We start from the raw sequence: 16443 nt of genomic DNA, 5'->3' as shown, positions 1-16443 counted from the left end.
TATTGCTTTCTCCATTGTACAGAGGAGAACTCGGTGTAATGTGGGATTACAAATAGTATTCAAATAGGGATACTGAAAAGAAGCAAGCAGAGGGTCTTAGAAGAAATCTTAAAGGAAGAGCTAATGAATCAAACTTAAAAAATTATTTGATAACTTCATGGAATCTATGTTCAATTGTGTTTTACATTGAGGCATTTTAGTGTACAATTGATAAGTTAAAATTGTACTCTTATCAGAAAGTGTCATTTCAGTTGAGATATTATACAAATGAGAATGGAAAATTAATATGCATATTTCTTCTATTAAAATATGGTATGAATCCCTCTAGTATAAAATATTATCTGCGCATCACTGTGTTGCTTTATTTCTTGGCCAGGTTCAAATTCTTGGAATAGGATTTAATTTAGTGCTAATGCTTTCATTAGGCAAAACCCTTTGGAATGCATTAAACAGAATTAAAAATCTCCCATTCACTTACTTGAACTCCAAAAGGTTCATTTCGTGGCGATAATCCCCCTGGACCATCTTTAAACTTGAGATTTGCTCAGAACTGGAAGCCTCTATCTTTTCTAAGAGCTGCATTACCTAATGAAAGTACAAAAGGGAGCCTTTTTGTGTGTGAACAAAACCACTAGCACTTACATTCATTATACTTTATTCCTAAAGGAGCCCAGAATAAAGACTTGAGCCTAAAGCATGCTTGCATTTGAAAATGATTTTTGTCAAAGGAATGATTCAACAGTTATAGCGCTACCTTCAGGGAAAGAACAATGGGGGCATGTTCCATTCTGCTGTCTATAATAATCTTTTTGATAAGAAACCATCTAATGATATAACAAAAGCATGCTATTGACCTTGGTTTATCAGTTTGTTGGTTTGATTGTTGCTTTTCTTTGTCTCCCCAGTTACAATATAAGCCACTCTATCTTTTATCACCACTGTATCCTCAGGACACATAAGATGACCAATGGTACAGGCTCACCAAATGCTATTGAATAAATGCTGCAGTGCACAATTGGGCTCTGCAAAGAAAACACCTGAGTGGTCTAAGATCAGGCCTCGGGAATTTCTAGGTAGAATTCTGACATGAGCACAAATAAATTCCAAGTGAAATAACTTAGGACATTTTAAACATAGGATCTGCTCTCTCAGCAACTTTCAAATATGCAGCTTGGAATTGTTAACTATAGTCATTATGCTGTCCTTTATATCACAAGGCATTTACTTTTATAAACTTTCTTGATTTGCAAAGCCTTAGTAAAATAGGAATGCTGCTGTGTTAGTCGCTCAGTTGTGTCCAACTCTTTGCAACCCTGTGAACTGTAGCCGGCCAGGCTCCTCTCTCCATGGGATTCTCCAGGCAAGAATACTGGAGTGGGTAGCCATTTCCTTCTCCAGGGGATCTTCCAGGGGTTGAACCTGGGTCTTCTGAACTGCAGGCAGATTCTTTACAGTCTGAGTCATCAAGAAACAGATTTATTGAGAAAGTTTATTTCTTCCATCAGAGGGGAAACACTGGGAACATTTCTGTTAAAGTCAGGAACAAGACCAGGATGCCCTCTGTCTCTGCATTATTACTTAATATTGTACCCGAGTTATTATTCAAAACACTTAGAGAAAAGAAATTATACATATGAAAATGGAAAAAGGTGAGGCCAAATGATTTTTACTTACAAATCATATTATTGTGTGTCTGGAAAAACCAAAGACCAAATGAAAAATTACTATAATCAAGACAATTCATGAAGTATAAAATTAATACAGCCTTTATACACAACTAACAAGTAGTTAGAAGATATAATAAAAGCCCTATAACAATTAACTAAAAAAAAGGATGACGTCTCAACATATATTTAAGATAAACAAATCTACATCAGGAAAATTTGAAACCACTCCTGAAGGATATAAAAACAAAACTGAGCAAATGGAAAGTACCCTGTGTTCTTGGATAAAACACACAGCGCTATGACTATGTCAGTTCGAAAGTTAATTTTTTAATTTTACATGGTTTCAATTAAAACGAAAGCAGCGTTATCTGTCAGTTTACCTCCTGGACCTAGACAGACTAATCTTAAAATCATTTGCAAAAGCAGTTATCACTAGGAAAAGGGAAAAAAGAAACAGTGGAGAGACTAGCCCTATCAGATATTAAAAACACTACAAGGTCTCAATAATTAAAATGATAATGAAGGCAATCCTATTTTAGAAAAAGATTCCAAAACGGATCCAGGATTTGAATATAAATAAAGGCCTGAAAGTGTTAGAAGAAAATATAAGCAATTCTTTCAAGCCTTTGTGTGAGGAAGCTCTGTGACTTCAAATCTCAGAAGCCACATACACAGGTAAAAAGAAGACTGATAAATTCAGCTATAAATAGAGACCATGTACAAACCAAAAGTCGAAGGAGACGTGAAAAACTGGAAAAATGTATTTGCAGCTCACACTATAGGGAATCAACTCACCTTGCTAACGTATAAAGAGCTCCTGGAAATTGAAAAGAAAGAGGACAATAGCCCAATAGAGAAGTGGATAAAAGATATGAACAGGTAGCTCACTGGAAAAGAAATACAACTAGCTCTTAAATAAATGAAAACATGTAATAAAGGCTAATTAAAACAGATGTCTTTTCCTTTAAGAAAGGTAAATTCAAAAGTCAAACAACACTCAGCGGTGAGGCAATGGAGATATAGGACATATTATATATTGCTGGTGGGTATGCAATATGGTAAAAACTCTGCAGAGAGCAAGATCTTTCAAGAGAACAAGCACAGCACCTTTGACCCCACAATCCCACTTCTGGGTATTTATTCTACAGACATACAAAATGACATAAGTACAAGGTTACACACTGTAGCATTGTTTGAAAGAGCAAATTAGTGAAAAGAATCCAAATGTTGATCCATGAGAGACTGATTAAATGAGCTATTATACACAAAGGAAGAGTACACGGTTGTGAAAAAGAATGAGGAAGCCCTCCAGGTACTGATAGGATGGGCCTCTAGGATATGTTTGTTTAGAAAAAAACAGGTGCATAGTCATACACTTATAATATGCTATCTTTTGTGTAAAAAGGAGGAAATAAGAATATGAATTTGTATTTGCTTCTACCTGTAAAGTCCTGGGTATTCATTGGAAGGACTGATGTTGAAGCTGAAACTCCAATACTTTGGCCACCTGATACAAAGAGCTGACTTATTTGAAAAGACCCTGATGCTGGGAAAGATTGAGGGCAGGAGAAGAAGGGGATGACAGAGGATGAGATGGTTGGATGGCATCACCGACTCAGTGGACATGGGTTTGGGTGGACTCCGGGAGTTGGTGATGGACAGGGTGGCCTGGCGTGCTGCGGTTCGTGGTGTCGCAAAGAGTCGGACACGACTGAGCTGAACTGAACTACCTGTAAAAGCATATGGAAAGGATTCATAATAGGCTAATAAAAATGGTTCCCTGTGAGTAGCATGAATGGGTGTGATTACTGGGGACAGCTATGGAAGTGGAAATTCTCAAGGTGTATTTTCTCATATAGATTTGATTTTGAATCATGTATATATTACCTTAAAAAAACTAAGGAGAGAGAAACTAGAAAATCTAATATAACCTTTGAGGTTAGATGCAAAATTAAATACTGAGTTGTTACAAAGACTGTACAGTTTTCATTACAGAAATGCCAGAATGTTTCAGCATTGGGAAATGCTTTGATGTAGCCCATTAGAAGGCCAAAAAATTAAGCTAACAACAAAAACCCCAAAACAAAAAACCAATCATGCTGAATTAGGCATTTGTTAATGTCCAAAAGGCATTTTATAAAGTTAAATGTTCAGTTCTAATAAAATTTAAGTAAAGTAGGAATTGATGGGTACTTTCTTAATATAATTAAGAATAAATCAAACCAATAGCCAACAGCAAAGACATTTCCAGTGTAATCAGGAACTACATAAGCTGCCTTCTTTGACCACTTTTGTGTAACAATGTTCTGGAAGTTCTGGTCAAAGCCTTAAGTAATCAGAAAACTAGAGATAAAGCTGTTATGATTTGTTGTTGATATGATCACCTTGAAAAACTAAGATAATCAACCCCCAAACCATTAGGGCTGCTTAGGTGGGTTTGTAGGGAGATGGACCAGCCCGATGGGGCTGCTGTAAGCTTTGTGTCCCCCTCTGTACCTTGTGCTTTCTGTAAACGGACTCCCATGAACAAATAATCAAGCACCAGGCTTCCATCTCCCCCAGTTTCCAAAGGGTTTTCACTTTGTTCTGCCCAAATGCCTTCAGAGGAGATGTGTTTCTCTCACACAAGGCCCATGACAAAGCAGGGCATCGAAGAGCTTGCATTGGCTCTTTTCATTAAACCAGTGCCTGTGAAGGTGAAAGTGCTGTGCTGTGCTTAGTTGCTCAGTCATGTCTGACTCTTTGCCACCCCATGGACTGGAGCCCCCCAGGCTCCTCTGTCCATGGGATTCTCCAGGCAAGAGTACTGGAGTGGGTTTCCATGCCCTCCTCCAGGGGATCTTCCCAACCCAGGTCTCCTGCATTGCAGGTGGATTCTTTAAACATTTCAGGCAAAAACAGCAGAGAGAACACGGAGGCAGTGCTGTATTCTGGAGTGAGGGAACTACAGGTGGTTCAGCGTCACTGATATAAAGGGTGAGCCAGGAAGCATGAGGGTGAGCTGTAGAGATACGCAGGGGCCAGTGTAGAGATGCTCTTTAAAATCCAGGCCAAATACTTGTGTATTGTTTTGTAAGAAACATAACCCATTGCTAGGATGTAATGTGATAAGCTCAGGTTTATGCTGAACCTTTAATAGAAATAACTTCTATGGAAAATTCCTTTGCTTGTTCTCTCCAGTTGTACCCGGTGGGCCTTCCCTGACAGTCCAAGAATAGGATTCAATCCCTGGTCGGGGAACTAAGATTCCACATACCACATGGCAAGGCCAAAAAAAAAAAAAAAAAAAAGAAGACGAAAAAGAGAGAAGAACCTAGAAAGTAAGGAAATGATGGCAACCGTAGAATCAGGTAGCATATGCTTCCAATGAGGGGCTGTTTTGGAACATAAGAAAATGTGAAAGTGTTTGTCTGTCTGTCCTGTCTGATTCTTTGTGACCCTGTGGACTGTGGCCCATCAGGCTCCTCAAGGCACTCATTAAGTCATGAGCTGTACTTAAACCCTTTGGAGGAAAAGAGTTCTTTTGAGTAACTGCTGCTTGAGTATTTTGGTAATTCATAATGATCTTACTTCTGGCGTGCATGCATGCTAAGTGACTTCATTTGTGACCCTATGGACCATAGCCTGCCAGACTCCTCTGTCCATGGGATTCTCCAGGCAGGAACACTGCAATGGGTTGCCATTTCCTTCCCTAGGGGATCTTCCCATCCCAAGGATCGAACCCACATCTCTTACGTCTCCTGAGTTGGTAGGCCAGTTCTTTACCACTAGTGCCATCTGAGAAGCCCTTACTTCTAGCAGTAGTACATAAGAGTTTCAAAATTTTTCAGTTACCTTCATATCCAAGTTCTTAGAAACAGTTTGTAAGGAAGATATCATCTCCTGAATTGTTTTTTCAAGTTGCTGGTGCTCATTTCTGATGAAGTGAATATCTCCAGAAAGCTTCATGATGCTGGAATCACATCTAGTGGCAAGATGAAAATTAGATGTGAAATCGATAACATTTTTAACACTATAGTCAAATCTATGCATTCATTTGATGGCAAGAGTTCTAATGTTCTTTGAATAGTGACTTGGCAGACGTAGGGGCATATACAGAAATCTCCCTCATCTTCTTCTTTTTTCCTGAATGAAACACTGGCCCAAATTAAAGCACTGAGTTGGAGCAGATGAAGACATTGGGGAAAACTCGGTAGATACAGATTTTCAGCCATAAGATATATTAACTCAGTTATAGGAGTTCCAGTAGATTTTGATGTTTGGGGCATACTCCCTGGTGCCTACTGTTAGGCAAAATTAAAGCTTTTTCCTCTTCTATATTGTGTTCTGAATCCTCTTTCCTCCCTTTAGCCCTCTTTTCTTGGCTCCCAGATCATCAATTCCCCTTTGGCTAGATAAAGTGGCCCAGCCTACCAGAGGTCCCCAACCCATCTTCAAAAGACAGCATATTTTCTCTTAGCCCCAGTGAAAACTCCTGCTCCTTAAGTGGCCTCAGTTAAGTGTTGTCTTAGGACAAAAAGAATCCACACTAAGACGTGTATGAGGCTTTGGAGCCTAAGGGGGCATTTGGCATTTTCAGGGAGGAACCCTAGTGAAATGGCACTGAAATTCAGATTAACCATCTTCCCAGGATGTCAGGGAATCCCACCCACTACTCCACTCAAGGCCTCCCTTAGGAGAGAGCAGGTGACTTACTGTATTATCAGTTTCAGTGCACTCATACCTGTGTGAAGGGTAGGACAGAAAGCCCTGGAGGGTTGTATTTTGTGTATTAATAAATGAGTTACCAGACATCACTTTGAAGTTTGTCCTTTTATCAAGTAACCGTTTTGACTGTCATAGAATAACATCTATTAGGAACTATATTTTCATATTGTCATGATACGTGCTATAAACATTGCTCTGTGGCTGCCAACATTTTCTTTAGGATCCAAAAATGAATTTCTTTTTCTTAATTTTGGTGTCAAATTTGAGCTAAAGATGAGCTAACCTCTTGAGAAACCTCTTGAAAGGACACCAGATCATGGGTGAGGGGCGGGCAGACTGCCAGGAGGAAAAGTCAGGGATTAATCTGACTCAAACTGGAAGCACCTAAGTCACGGGCCAAAGTCATTTTACACATTTGTGTATATAAACTGTTATTGTCAGAACAACCTCACTGTTGGTTAGAATATTCTTACGTTAGTCCACATTGAGATACCCAAAGGCTACACGGGAATCAAAGGCTATAAGGAAATGGGCTTCCCAGGTGGTGCGAATGGTAAAGAACCTGCCTGCCAATGCAGGAGACATAAGAGAGGGGGGTTCAATCCCTGGGTCGGGAAGACCCCCTTGGAGGAGGGCATGACTACCCACTCCAGTATTCTTGTCTGGAGAATCCCGTGGACAGAGGAGCCAGGCGGGCTACAGTCCATGGGGTCACACAGAGTCGGACACGATTAAAGTGACTTAGCACACACAGGGAAATAGTTGTTGCTATCACCACTACCAGCCACCTCTCACCCAGCACACCTGCTACCTGCTCAGGGACCACTGGTTTGTGTGTTGTAGGTTTGTGGTTCAGGATTTAGTCAGGTAGATCAGGCTGTGAGTCTGGCTTCTACTGCTTCCCAGGTTTGTGAGCTGGGACAATTCTCTTAATGTCTGTAAGTTTCAGTTTTCCTTATCTGAGAAAAGTGAAAGTGAAGCCACTCAGTCGTGTCCCACTCTTTGCGACCCCATGGACTATAGCCCACCAGGTTCCTCCATCCATGGGATTTTCCAGGCAAGAATACTGGAGTGGGTTACCATTTCCTTCTCCAGGAGATCTTCCCAACCCCGGGATTGAACCCGGGTCTCCTGAATTGTAGGCAGATGCTTTACCATATGAGCCACCAGGGAAGTCCTATCTGAGAAAAGCGGGTACCAATGCTGTGGTCCCGCATGTAGCTGCAGAGTCTGTTCCCTGCAAAGTTCCAGGGGTGCCAGACACATGGGGGTAAACAGTGTCTCCTGGAATGCTGTATGCTCAGCCTTCCAAACCAGCAGTGATTGTCCTGAAGAGTGGTCCTGCATAGGGTTATTTAAGGATAAAAGGAGATAATGAATGCAGAGCATTTAGCCAGTACCTGGCATGGAGGAAGCACCCACACAAGATCAGCAGTTATTTATTTCCTCAGCTTGAGAGTTATCATCTAATTATTTTCACCCCATCCCATTCCTACCCAACTAGCCTAACTCCACCCTGAGATCAAAGATTAATGGTTTTTCAGGGCTGTACTCCATATTTTTAAAGAAGTTTCTCTGTCTCTCCTTTGAAGTGATTTTATTGTTTCTATTAAAATAACAAATTCCTGTTATAAAAAAAATTACACACAATACAAAAAAAGAACAAAGGAGAGTGTTAACATCATCCCAAATCCTACTTTTCAGAAATAATCATTGTTAACATTTGGTTATTATTTCATTCACCATTATATGTATACACATCATATATAGACACATGGAGATAGGAAGAAATAAAATAATTTTAGAATATTCAGATTATATGTATGAGTTTTAGTTAAAAACATTACATTGAATTTTAATTTAACCTAAGGAAAGGTAACTGTAGTGAAAAATGAAGCAACTGCTGAACTTCAGGTGTATGTGTATGTGTGTGTAAATATACATACACACACACACCCCTACTACAAGAGATATTTCTAAAAATGAAGTTATAAAAAGCTATCATAGATTGGAATCATTGTACTTTTTACAACTACAATTCAACTTTATTCTCCATTGACCCTATGCCAAAGGGAAAAAAAATGAGAAATGTTTATATATTTGCTCTTCCAACAGTTTTTGTTAATGTTTTTCTGTTTTAAAAATATCAGATTAAACATGTACAGTGTGTTCTGCCACTAGAGTTCCCGCTCTTTAATCGTCATTCTATATTTAGACTTTATTAGACAGTCATTTTAAAATGTATGCATTTATTTGGCTGCGCTGAGTCCCAGGCACAGGACACAGGATCCTTGATTCTCACTGAGGCACACAAACCCCTAGCTGTGCCATGTGGGATCTCGTTCTCTGACCAGGGATTGAACCCAGGCTGTCTGCACTGTGAGTGTACAATCTTAGCCGCTGGACCACCAGGGCAGTCCCAGTGTTTTAAAACTATGCTTTCTTATCTGAGATCCTTATTTTGATTTATTCCTTGGTTGGCCAGATTTTGTCATCTGGAGTTCAAACAAAGGGGCCATGAGCATTGGGCTGTTTACACTCTTGAACGCTTGAGAATGCCCGTCTGTTTGTTCTACTTGAAAGGTAATTTGGTTAAGAAAACATTATTGAGTCACTTTTCTTTTGTTCAGAACAGGATAGACATTTCTCCCTTCTTACCTGACAGTGTTTGATGTGGACAAGTCTGTGATGACTAAATTTTTTCTTTTCTTAATGGGATCTGTTTAGTCTACCTAGATGTCTAACGATTCTTTTTCGCTTTGCTTTCTTCTAGTGATTCTTTCTTTTTGATAATCAGTGACTTCAAACCAGGATATCTTGGTTTAATTGCTCTCATAGAAATTTTTCTGGTGTTGCAGATTTCCCCTTTGATCTATAGATTCTAATCTCTTTCAAGAAATCTTTCTTCTCTTATATCCATATTTTTTTTTTCTTCTGAAGAATTTGTTCTTCTTTCGGAGCTCCTCTCAGTTCTCTGCTGAATGGAATCTCTGTTTTCTGCCCTATGCATCATTTCTCCATAACCATTTTTATATGAAAAAGCATTTTCTTTTTGTTTTGTGTGACTTGCTCAGGTTTTTTAAGAAATAATTTGTTTTCAGTTGTATGTATTCTCTTTTTTTGGGGGGAGGGTGGCTTCTAAAGTAGATTGAATCTCTGTAATATTTAATTTTTTTCTTTCTCCTATCCCTGAACAATTCTGATTTATCTATTTCCTTTTGTTAGCTGATAATCTCTTTTTTGGAGGAAAACCTTTTTATTGCTTATCAAAGTAAAACATGTTTGTAGTTTGAAAGTCAGTAATAATGAGAAGGCTAAGAACACACCACAGTGATTCCTGGCTCCGTCTCTCCCTGTGTCTCTTGGTTCCTCTCCCTGGAGGCAAGTGCCCACCTTCACCCACACTCAGAGGTGCCTGGTGCAGCCCACCCCTAAGCCTGTGAGAATTCCGTGGGGATGAAACCAGGTCATCCTCGGCTTATTCCAGGGCTTGAAAATCAGTCTCATTTCTTCTGCTAAATCAGTTTCCACGTGTGTGCCTTCCAGGTTCCAGCATTGCTAGGCTGATGTTCCCTGTCTTTGTGGGCTTACATTTTAAAGAGAAAAATATTTTTTTACTTAGGCTTTTGGAAGGAGCAAAATTATGTGCGACAGTTCAATCAGCAATCTTTTTCTTTTTCTTTTCACCAAGAATTTCATTCTTGGTTTCCAAGAATTCAAGAATCCAAGTTTCCAAGAATCCAAGTTTCAGACTTGGATTTGAACTGTTTCTGTATTTTTCTGGATAATTCCTGTCTTGAGGTGTATTCATCAGCCCTGTGCTTTCGTCCATCTGTCTATCGATCCCCCCTCTGCCTGGATGGTGGCGGTGGCGGTGGCGGCTTTCACGCACCCACTCTCCCATCCTCTGTGGTCCTGGCCACCCGCCGGTCAGCGAGGGTGTGTTTCCCAGGGAAGTAGCCCAGCTCCTCTACTCAGCCTCGTCGCTATCAAGTCTCTTGCTTCTTTAGACCCAGGGAAGGGGTGCATCTCCCCATTCTCTCCTCAAAGGCCAGATCGGTGTATCTCACAGCACATCATCATCATGGATTCTTCAACATGATACCATCACCTCTTCTCCCTCTTCAGCCTGTTGCACCTCAGCCAGTTTCTCTTAGGCATAAACTGGTAAGAAGGGGGGGATCCCAGATGATAAATGTCACGATGGCCTCTTCATCTCTGCCGTCTCTGCTATTCTGTGCTGCTGCCTTGAATCTCTCAAGGATATTTCCTGTTTCTCCTGTGACTCACCCCATCCCCTAGTTTAATACTCCTGTATTCGGCAGATTTGGTCTATGCCTTTGGGGATGACGCCTCTTGATTTGGAGGAGATCATGATATTTTGGGTCTGAGGAGGATACTCAGTGCACACATCTGTTTGGTACGCGTGCTCTGTTTCTCGTTAGTGGTTGCAGCAACTTCCATGTTGTGTTAAAGGTGACATTTTTGTTTTCCTCCTCTTATTTTCTCTGACATGGAGATGTCTCAGGTGAGAAGAGTGGAGTAAAAATATCTTTAACAGGAAGTCCTCACTCTTTTTCAAAAGTTGACAGTATCCAAATAATATCATTAGTGCCTCTTCAAAGGACGTGTCTTACACTTTTAATTGCACATCAACACAATTTAGTTATTTCATATACAGATTTGAAATGTGAAAGCTGAGTGCCAAAGAATTGATGCTTTTGAACTGTGGTGTTGGAGAAGACTCTTGAGAGTCCCTTGGACTGTAAGGAAATCCAACCAGTCAATCTTAAAGGAAATCAGTCCTGAATATTCATTGGAAGGACTGATGCTGAAGCTGAAACTCCAATATTTGGCCACCTGATGTGAAGAACTGACTCATTGGAAAAGACCCTGATGCTGGATTTTGGAGGCATCAGGAGAGTGGAGGAAGGAGGAGAAGACGACAGAGGATGAGATGGTTGGATGACATCACGGACTCGATGGACATGAGTTTGAGCAAGCTCTGGGAGTTGGATGGGCAGGGAAGCCTGGCATGCTGCAGTCCACGGGGTTGCAAAGAGTCAGGCACGACTGAGCGATTGAACTGAACTGATAGGCAGATTTGCCTTCAGTTCAGTTCAGTCGCTCAGTCATGTCCGACTCTTTGAGACCCTATGAATCGCAGCACGCCAGGCCTTCCTGTCCATCACCAACTCCCGGAGTTCACTCAAACTCACATCCATTGAGTCGGTGATGCCATCCAGCCATCTCATCCTCTGCCGTCCCCTTTTCCTCCTGCCCCCAATCCCTCCCACCGTCAGAGTCTTTTCCAATGAGTCAACTCTTCGCATGAGGTGGCCAAAGTACTGGAGTTTCAGCTTTAGCATCATTCCTTCCAAAGAACACCCAGGGCTGATCTTTAGAATGAACTGGTTGGATCTCCTTGTAGTCCAAGGGACTCTCAAGAGTCTTCTCCAACACCACAGTTCAAAAGCATCAATTCTTTGGCGCTCAGCCTTCTTCACAGTCCAACTCTCACATCCATACATGACCACTGGAAAAACCATAGCCTTGACTAGACGGACCTTTGTTGGCAAAGTAATGTCTCTGCTTTTTAATATGCTGTCTAGGTTGGTCATAACTTTCCTTCCAAGCAGTAAGTGTCTTTTAATTTCATAGGGTCCCAAATAGTCAAATATGGATGGAGGATTGGTCTGCTCTGGCTGCTTTAGAGCATCATACATGGCTGTATGGCTGCCATTACATGCTGGCCATTTTCTTTTTTGCATACAAGGCTAATTTATCAAATAGAGTGCTGTTGCTGCTGGTAAGTCGCTTCAGTCATATCCGACTCTGTGTGACCCCATAGACGGCAGCCCATCAGGCTCCTCCATCCCTGGGATTCTCCAGGCAAGAACACTAGAGTCGGTTGCCATTTCCTTCTCCAGTGCATGAAAGTGAAAACTGAAAGTGAAGTTGCTTAGTTGTGTCCGACTCTGTGTGATCCCATGGACTGCAGTCTACCAGGCTCCTCCATCCATGGGATTTTCCAGGCAAGAGTACTGGAGTAGGTTGCCATTGCCTTCTCTGATCAAATAGAGTACAAGATATCAAAATTGGGCAGACAACTTTGAGAACCTCATCTCATTGGAAGTACTTGCTTTTAAACTGCCACTATATTGGAGAGGGAAATAAGGTATAAAATTCAAAAGTACATACTTGTTATCAAATATTGAGTTTGATTCATGAAGCAGTAAAAGGTTTGCTAGGACTTATGTTAAAATAATCAACTTAGTTCACTCTTATGCCAAGATGCTAATTGGAATTAAGGTCAACATATGTTGAAGGAAAGTAATTATTCTGCCTCAGCTGGTCCATGGGTCACTTGCCTGCAAAAATATGGAAAGGAAAAAGAGGAAGAGTGAATTTAAATCTCCTGGCTTTTAGCCAAATTCTGTTTTAAATCACTAGATTCAAGAAATTATCATAAAAGGAAGACATTTTAAGAAAAAATAAGACCTTTTCCTAAAATCACTGCTTCACATTAAAGAGGAGGTAAGTTAGCGATCAGAGAACAAGACGGAGGACTCGGAGGCTCTTGATTTTTCCCTCATCCCTCAGATGCACCAAACAAACAGCAAAATTCAGATCCAATCCCTCTGGGAAAAATCTAGAAGCTGGTTTAGGGACTCCTACACATCAGGCAACTGAGAAAATACCCACATCATAAAGGGTCAAAAAAGTTGAGATATACACATGCCACACATCCCATCCCTGGTTCAGCACCTTACAGCTGGGAGGGAACCACCAAATCCCAGATTCTCCCTGGGGAGTGAAGTGTGTCTAGCTGCTATCCAAGAAACTGGCTCCCAAATCACCTAACTCTAGATCTGGGGGAGCGCCTCTGTAAGTCTCTTGGGAACCACAGGAAAACAAGTAGTTTGAAATGGTCACATGGTTTAAAAAATGGGCAAAACCCTGACTAGATGTTTGTCTAAAGATAAGAGACAGATGGCCAGCAGGTACATGAAAAGGAGCTCTATATTACAAATCATTGGGGAAATGCCAATCAAAGCCATGAGATGTCACCTCATACCTCTTAAGATGAGTATTATACAAAGTATTGGTGCAGATGTGGAGAGAAGGGAATCCTTCTACACTGTTAGCAGGAGTGTAAATTGGTATAGCCATTATATAACATAGTAGGGAGGCTCTTTGAAGAGTTAAAGATAGAACTGTCTTCTGGAAATCCCCCTACTGGATATGTATCCAAAGGAAATGAAATGAATACATGGAAGGAACATATCCTCTCATGTTAACTGCAGTGGTATTCACAGTAAACAAGATTCGGAAATAAGCTCTGTGTGTGTGTGTGTGTGTGTGTGTGTGTGTGTGTCTGTGTCGGTGTGTGTGTGTGTGTCTTGTCTGTCTCTTTGTCACCCTATGTACCCACCAGGTTCCTCTGTCCATGGGATTCTCCAGGCAAGAATACTGGACTCCTGTGATATACATGGAGTCACAAAATTTTTAGCCTCAAAGAAGGAGGAGACTTTGCCATTTGTGACAACATGTATAAATCTGCAGGACATTATGCCAAGTGAAATATGCTAGACACAGGAAGAACAAAAAGTTGCATGATCTTATTTATATGTGGAATCTACAAAAACCAGGGGCTTCCCAGTTGGTGCTAGTGGTAAAGAATCTGTCTCCCAGTGCAGGAGATGTAAGACACGGGGGTTTGATCCCTGCGTCAGGAAGATCCCCTGGAGGAGGACATGGCAACCCACTCCTGTATTCTTGCCTGGAATAGTGTTATCAGTGCACCACCAAATTGAACCAGATTCCAAGTTTGATTCAAGAGATTTTGGTGCTTATCTTCTTTGTAAAATCATGGCGCATCTAAGGAAAGTGGTGGGTGGTTTTATTATCTTGCTTCATTTACCCAAATGTTGTAAAAATTCTATTTATCAAATGTTATATAAAAGTATATATAATTTTATGTATTTTAGAAGTATAAATTATATATACACATAACCTTGTATATGTGTGTATATTTGTACCTATGTGTGTACACACATTCACACAAACACACACACATACGAATTTTGTAGATTCTGTTTTCCTCATGTCTGTTACCTGCTCTGGACTTGGCATGGCAAAGTTTTAGTTTAGACCCCTAAACTAAAACTTCTCACCTTGATTGCTTCAGTAGGCTTCTTTTCATCTTCATGTATTATTTCTGTACTCCACCAATTCAGCTACTACCAAAAGGTTAGTGAATGTCATCCCCTTACTTAAAATCGTCCCATGGCTATTTATAACCTTTTACATAAAGTTCAAACTTTTTACTTTGACCAAAGATCCCTCATCATCTAACTCTGGATCATTTCTCTAGCTTCATCTCCCAATCTCCCATCTCTCCCTAAATACCACAACTAAAATAGCCTTCTCCCAGGGAAGCCCTGAACATGTCACAGTAACTTATCCCACAGTCCCTTTGCACACATCTTTCCTCCTATGTGAAGTACGTTTCCTATCCCTGGCTGGTTAACTGCTACAGTCTTTCAAAACTCACCTCAAGTGTCACCTCCTCCAGGAAGCCAGTTTATGCCCCAATCTGACTGGCATATTCCCGTGGCACCGCAGGCTTTCATTACAGCACTCACCTTATTGCTTATGTTTTCCCAGGTAGACTGTGAAGTTATAGGAAGACGATCATGTTGCTGAACCCCTGAACTGTAGAACACTGCCTGGCATTGGTGAGTGTTTACATTTTTTGTTGAATTGAATGGACGGATGCCCTAGGAGAGGTTTGTCTTAGGCGTTAATCACCCGATTATGCAGAGCAGATTAATGATGCAAGTGGGGGTGTTTCTGGAGAGAGGAATGAGGTGCTGGCAGGAGACAGACAGAGGGAAAGGTGTCCACGGTCAGCCAGTCGGGTCATCTCTGATGTGTCAACCAGAATGGTCCTGCCGTGGTCAGTGCCTACAGATTTTTGCTGAGCTGTGCACCATGAATTTTTTCAGTCTCATACAAAAAAAATATCATTCAAAATTTTATTCTCTTGACCATTAAATCCCTTTCACTAGGCTTTTATATGGAATTCTTATATATCTTAAATGTTTAAATCATTAAAATTTGAGACATCAGGGATTCTATATGCAGTTTTAAGGGCATGTCTTTGTATATAGATGTTGGCATTTGGACAGCTGAGGGCTGTAAAGACAAGACTTGTCATTTGCAGATGAAACCAAACTAGGCATCCTGTATAAGAGGTTCTTTATAGAACCCTTGGATCTCACAGGCACCATGAGACTTTCAAATTTCATGATACACTTTCTCAGTTACTATCTTACCATTTAGCTTAAAGACAGTATTCTGTTTTCTACAATATAGGACTTATTTAGGGATGAGAATTCAGTGGCCAAAACTGACTGCTAAGCATTAGTTAACATTTCTTCTCACCTGGCTACTCTTCCTCGAAGATCTCCAACTCCTTGAAGGTGTTTGTTGCTGAGGTCCTGTACTGCGAAATTAGTTCCTGTGGCCACCAGATCCCGAGCTTTTATTTGTTCTTCTATCATCTGCAATATTTGAGTTAAAGTTCCCATTAATTTCCCATCATACATGATAAGAAAATATCATTTAAAGTAGAGGTTACAAACTGAGTGCATTTCCCTTCTTAGGCTGATAGTGCAAATGAGTGAGAGTCTTGGGTTGGATGCCATCCCTGCTATATCCGAGGGAGGCAGTGATGGCTTGAGTCCTGCTGACAGTTGCCAGGTGGGCATGATGGTTCAACAGTATCTCAACAGAAGCTGGAAATCCAGATTTTATGTTAAATTGCTGACTTTGAAAATATTGACATTTTATTTAAATTCTGTATAAATACCATATGGGTCAAGCCAAACTTAGTTACTGTGCTCTGTGGATGTGACCGTCCTTGACATTAAGACTTTTCACAAAAACCTTTTTCATAATTGGTAGTCAAGTTTAGGAAAGGGGACCTGCATATGGGATTAAGCAAGGCCCTTTATAGATTGAGCTGGAACTGCAACGAGGCTAATACAACTAATGAGCAAAT

General features: G+C 40.7%; 1 protein-coding gene across 1 annotated transcript in view; it reads right to left on the bottom strand.

Moving 5' to 3' along the window:
- FAM81B (family with sequence similarity 81 member B) overlaps positions 1-16443 on the bottom strand; it is a 53634-nt gene that overhangs the window by 12687 nt on the left and 24504 nt on the right. The window contains exons 5-7 of the mRNA XM_042250835.2: positions 15825-15943; positions 5502-5631; positions 479-585 (exon numbers count right to left, since the gene is read on the bottom strand). Of these exons, the coding sequence (XP_042106769.1) occupies positions 479-585; positions 5502-5631; positions 15825-15943 (356 nt within the window). The remainder of the gene's footprint in view (positions 1-478; positions 586-5501; positions 5632-15824; positions 15944-16443) is intronic.

Source organism: Ovis aries, chromosome 5 (genome assembly GCF_016772045.2).
Source record: "Ovis aries strain OAR_USU_Benz2616 breed Rambouillet chromosome 5, ARS-UI_Ramb_v3.0, whole genome shotgun sequence".
NCBI lineage: Eukaryota > Metazoa > Chordata > Mammalia > Artiodactyla > Bovidae > Ovis > Ovis aries.
This window is presented reverse-complemented; position numbering and strand designations above follow the sequence as displayed.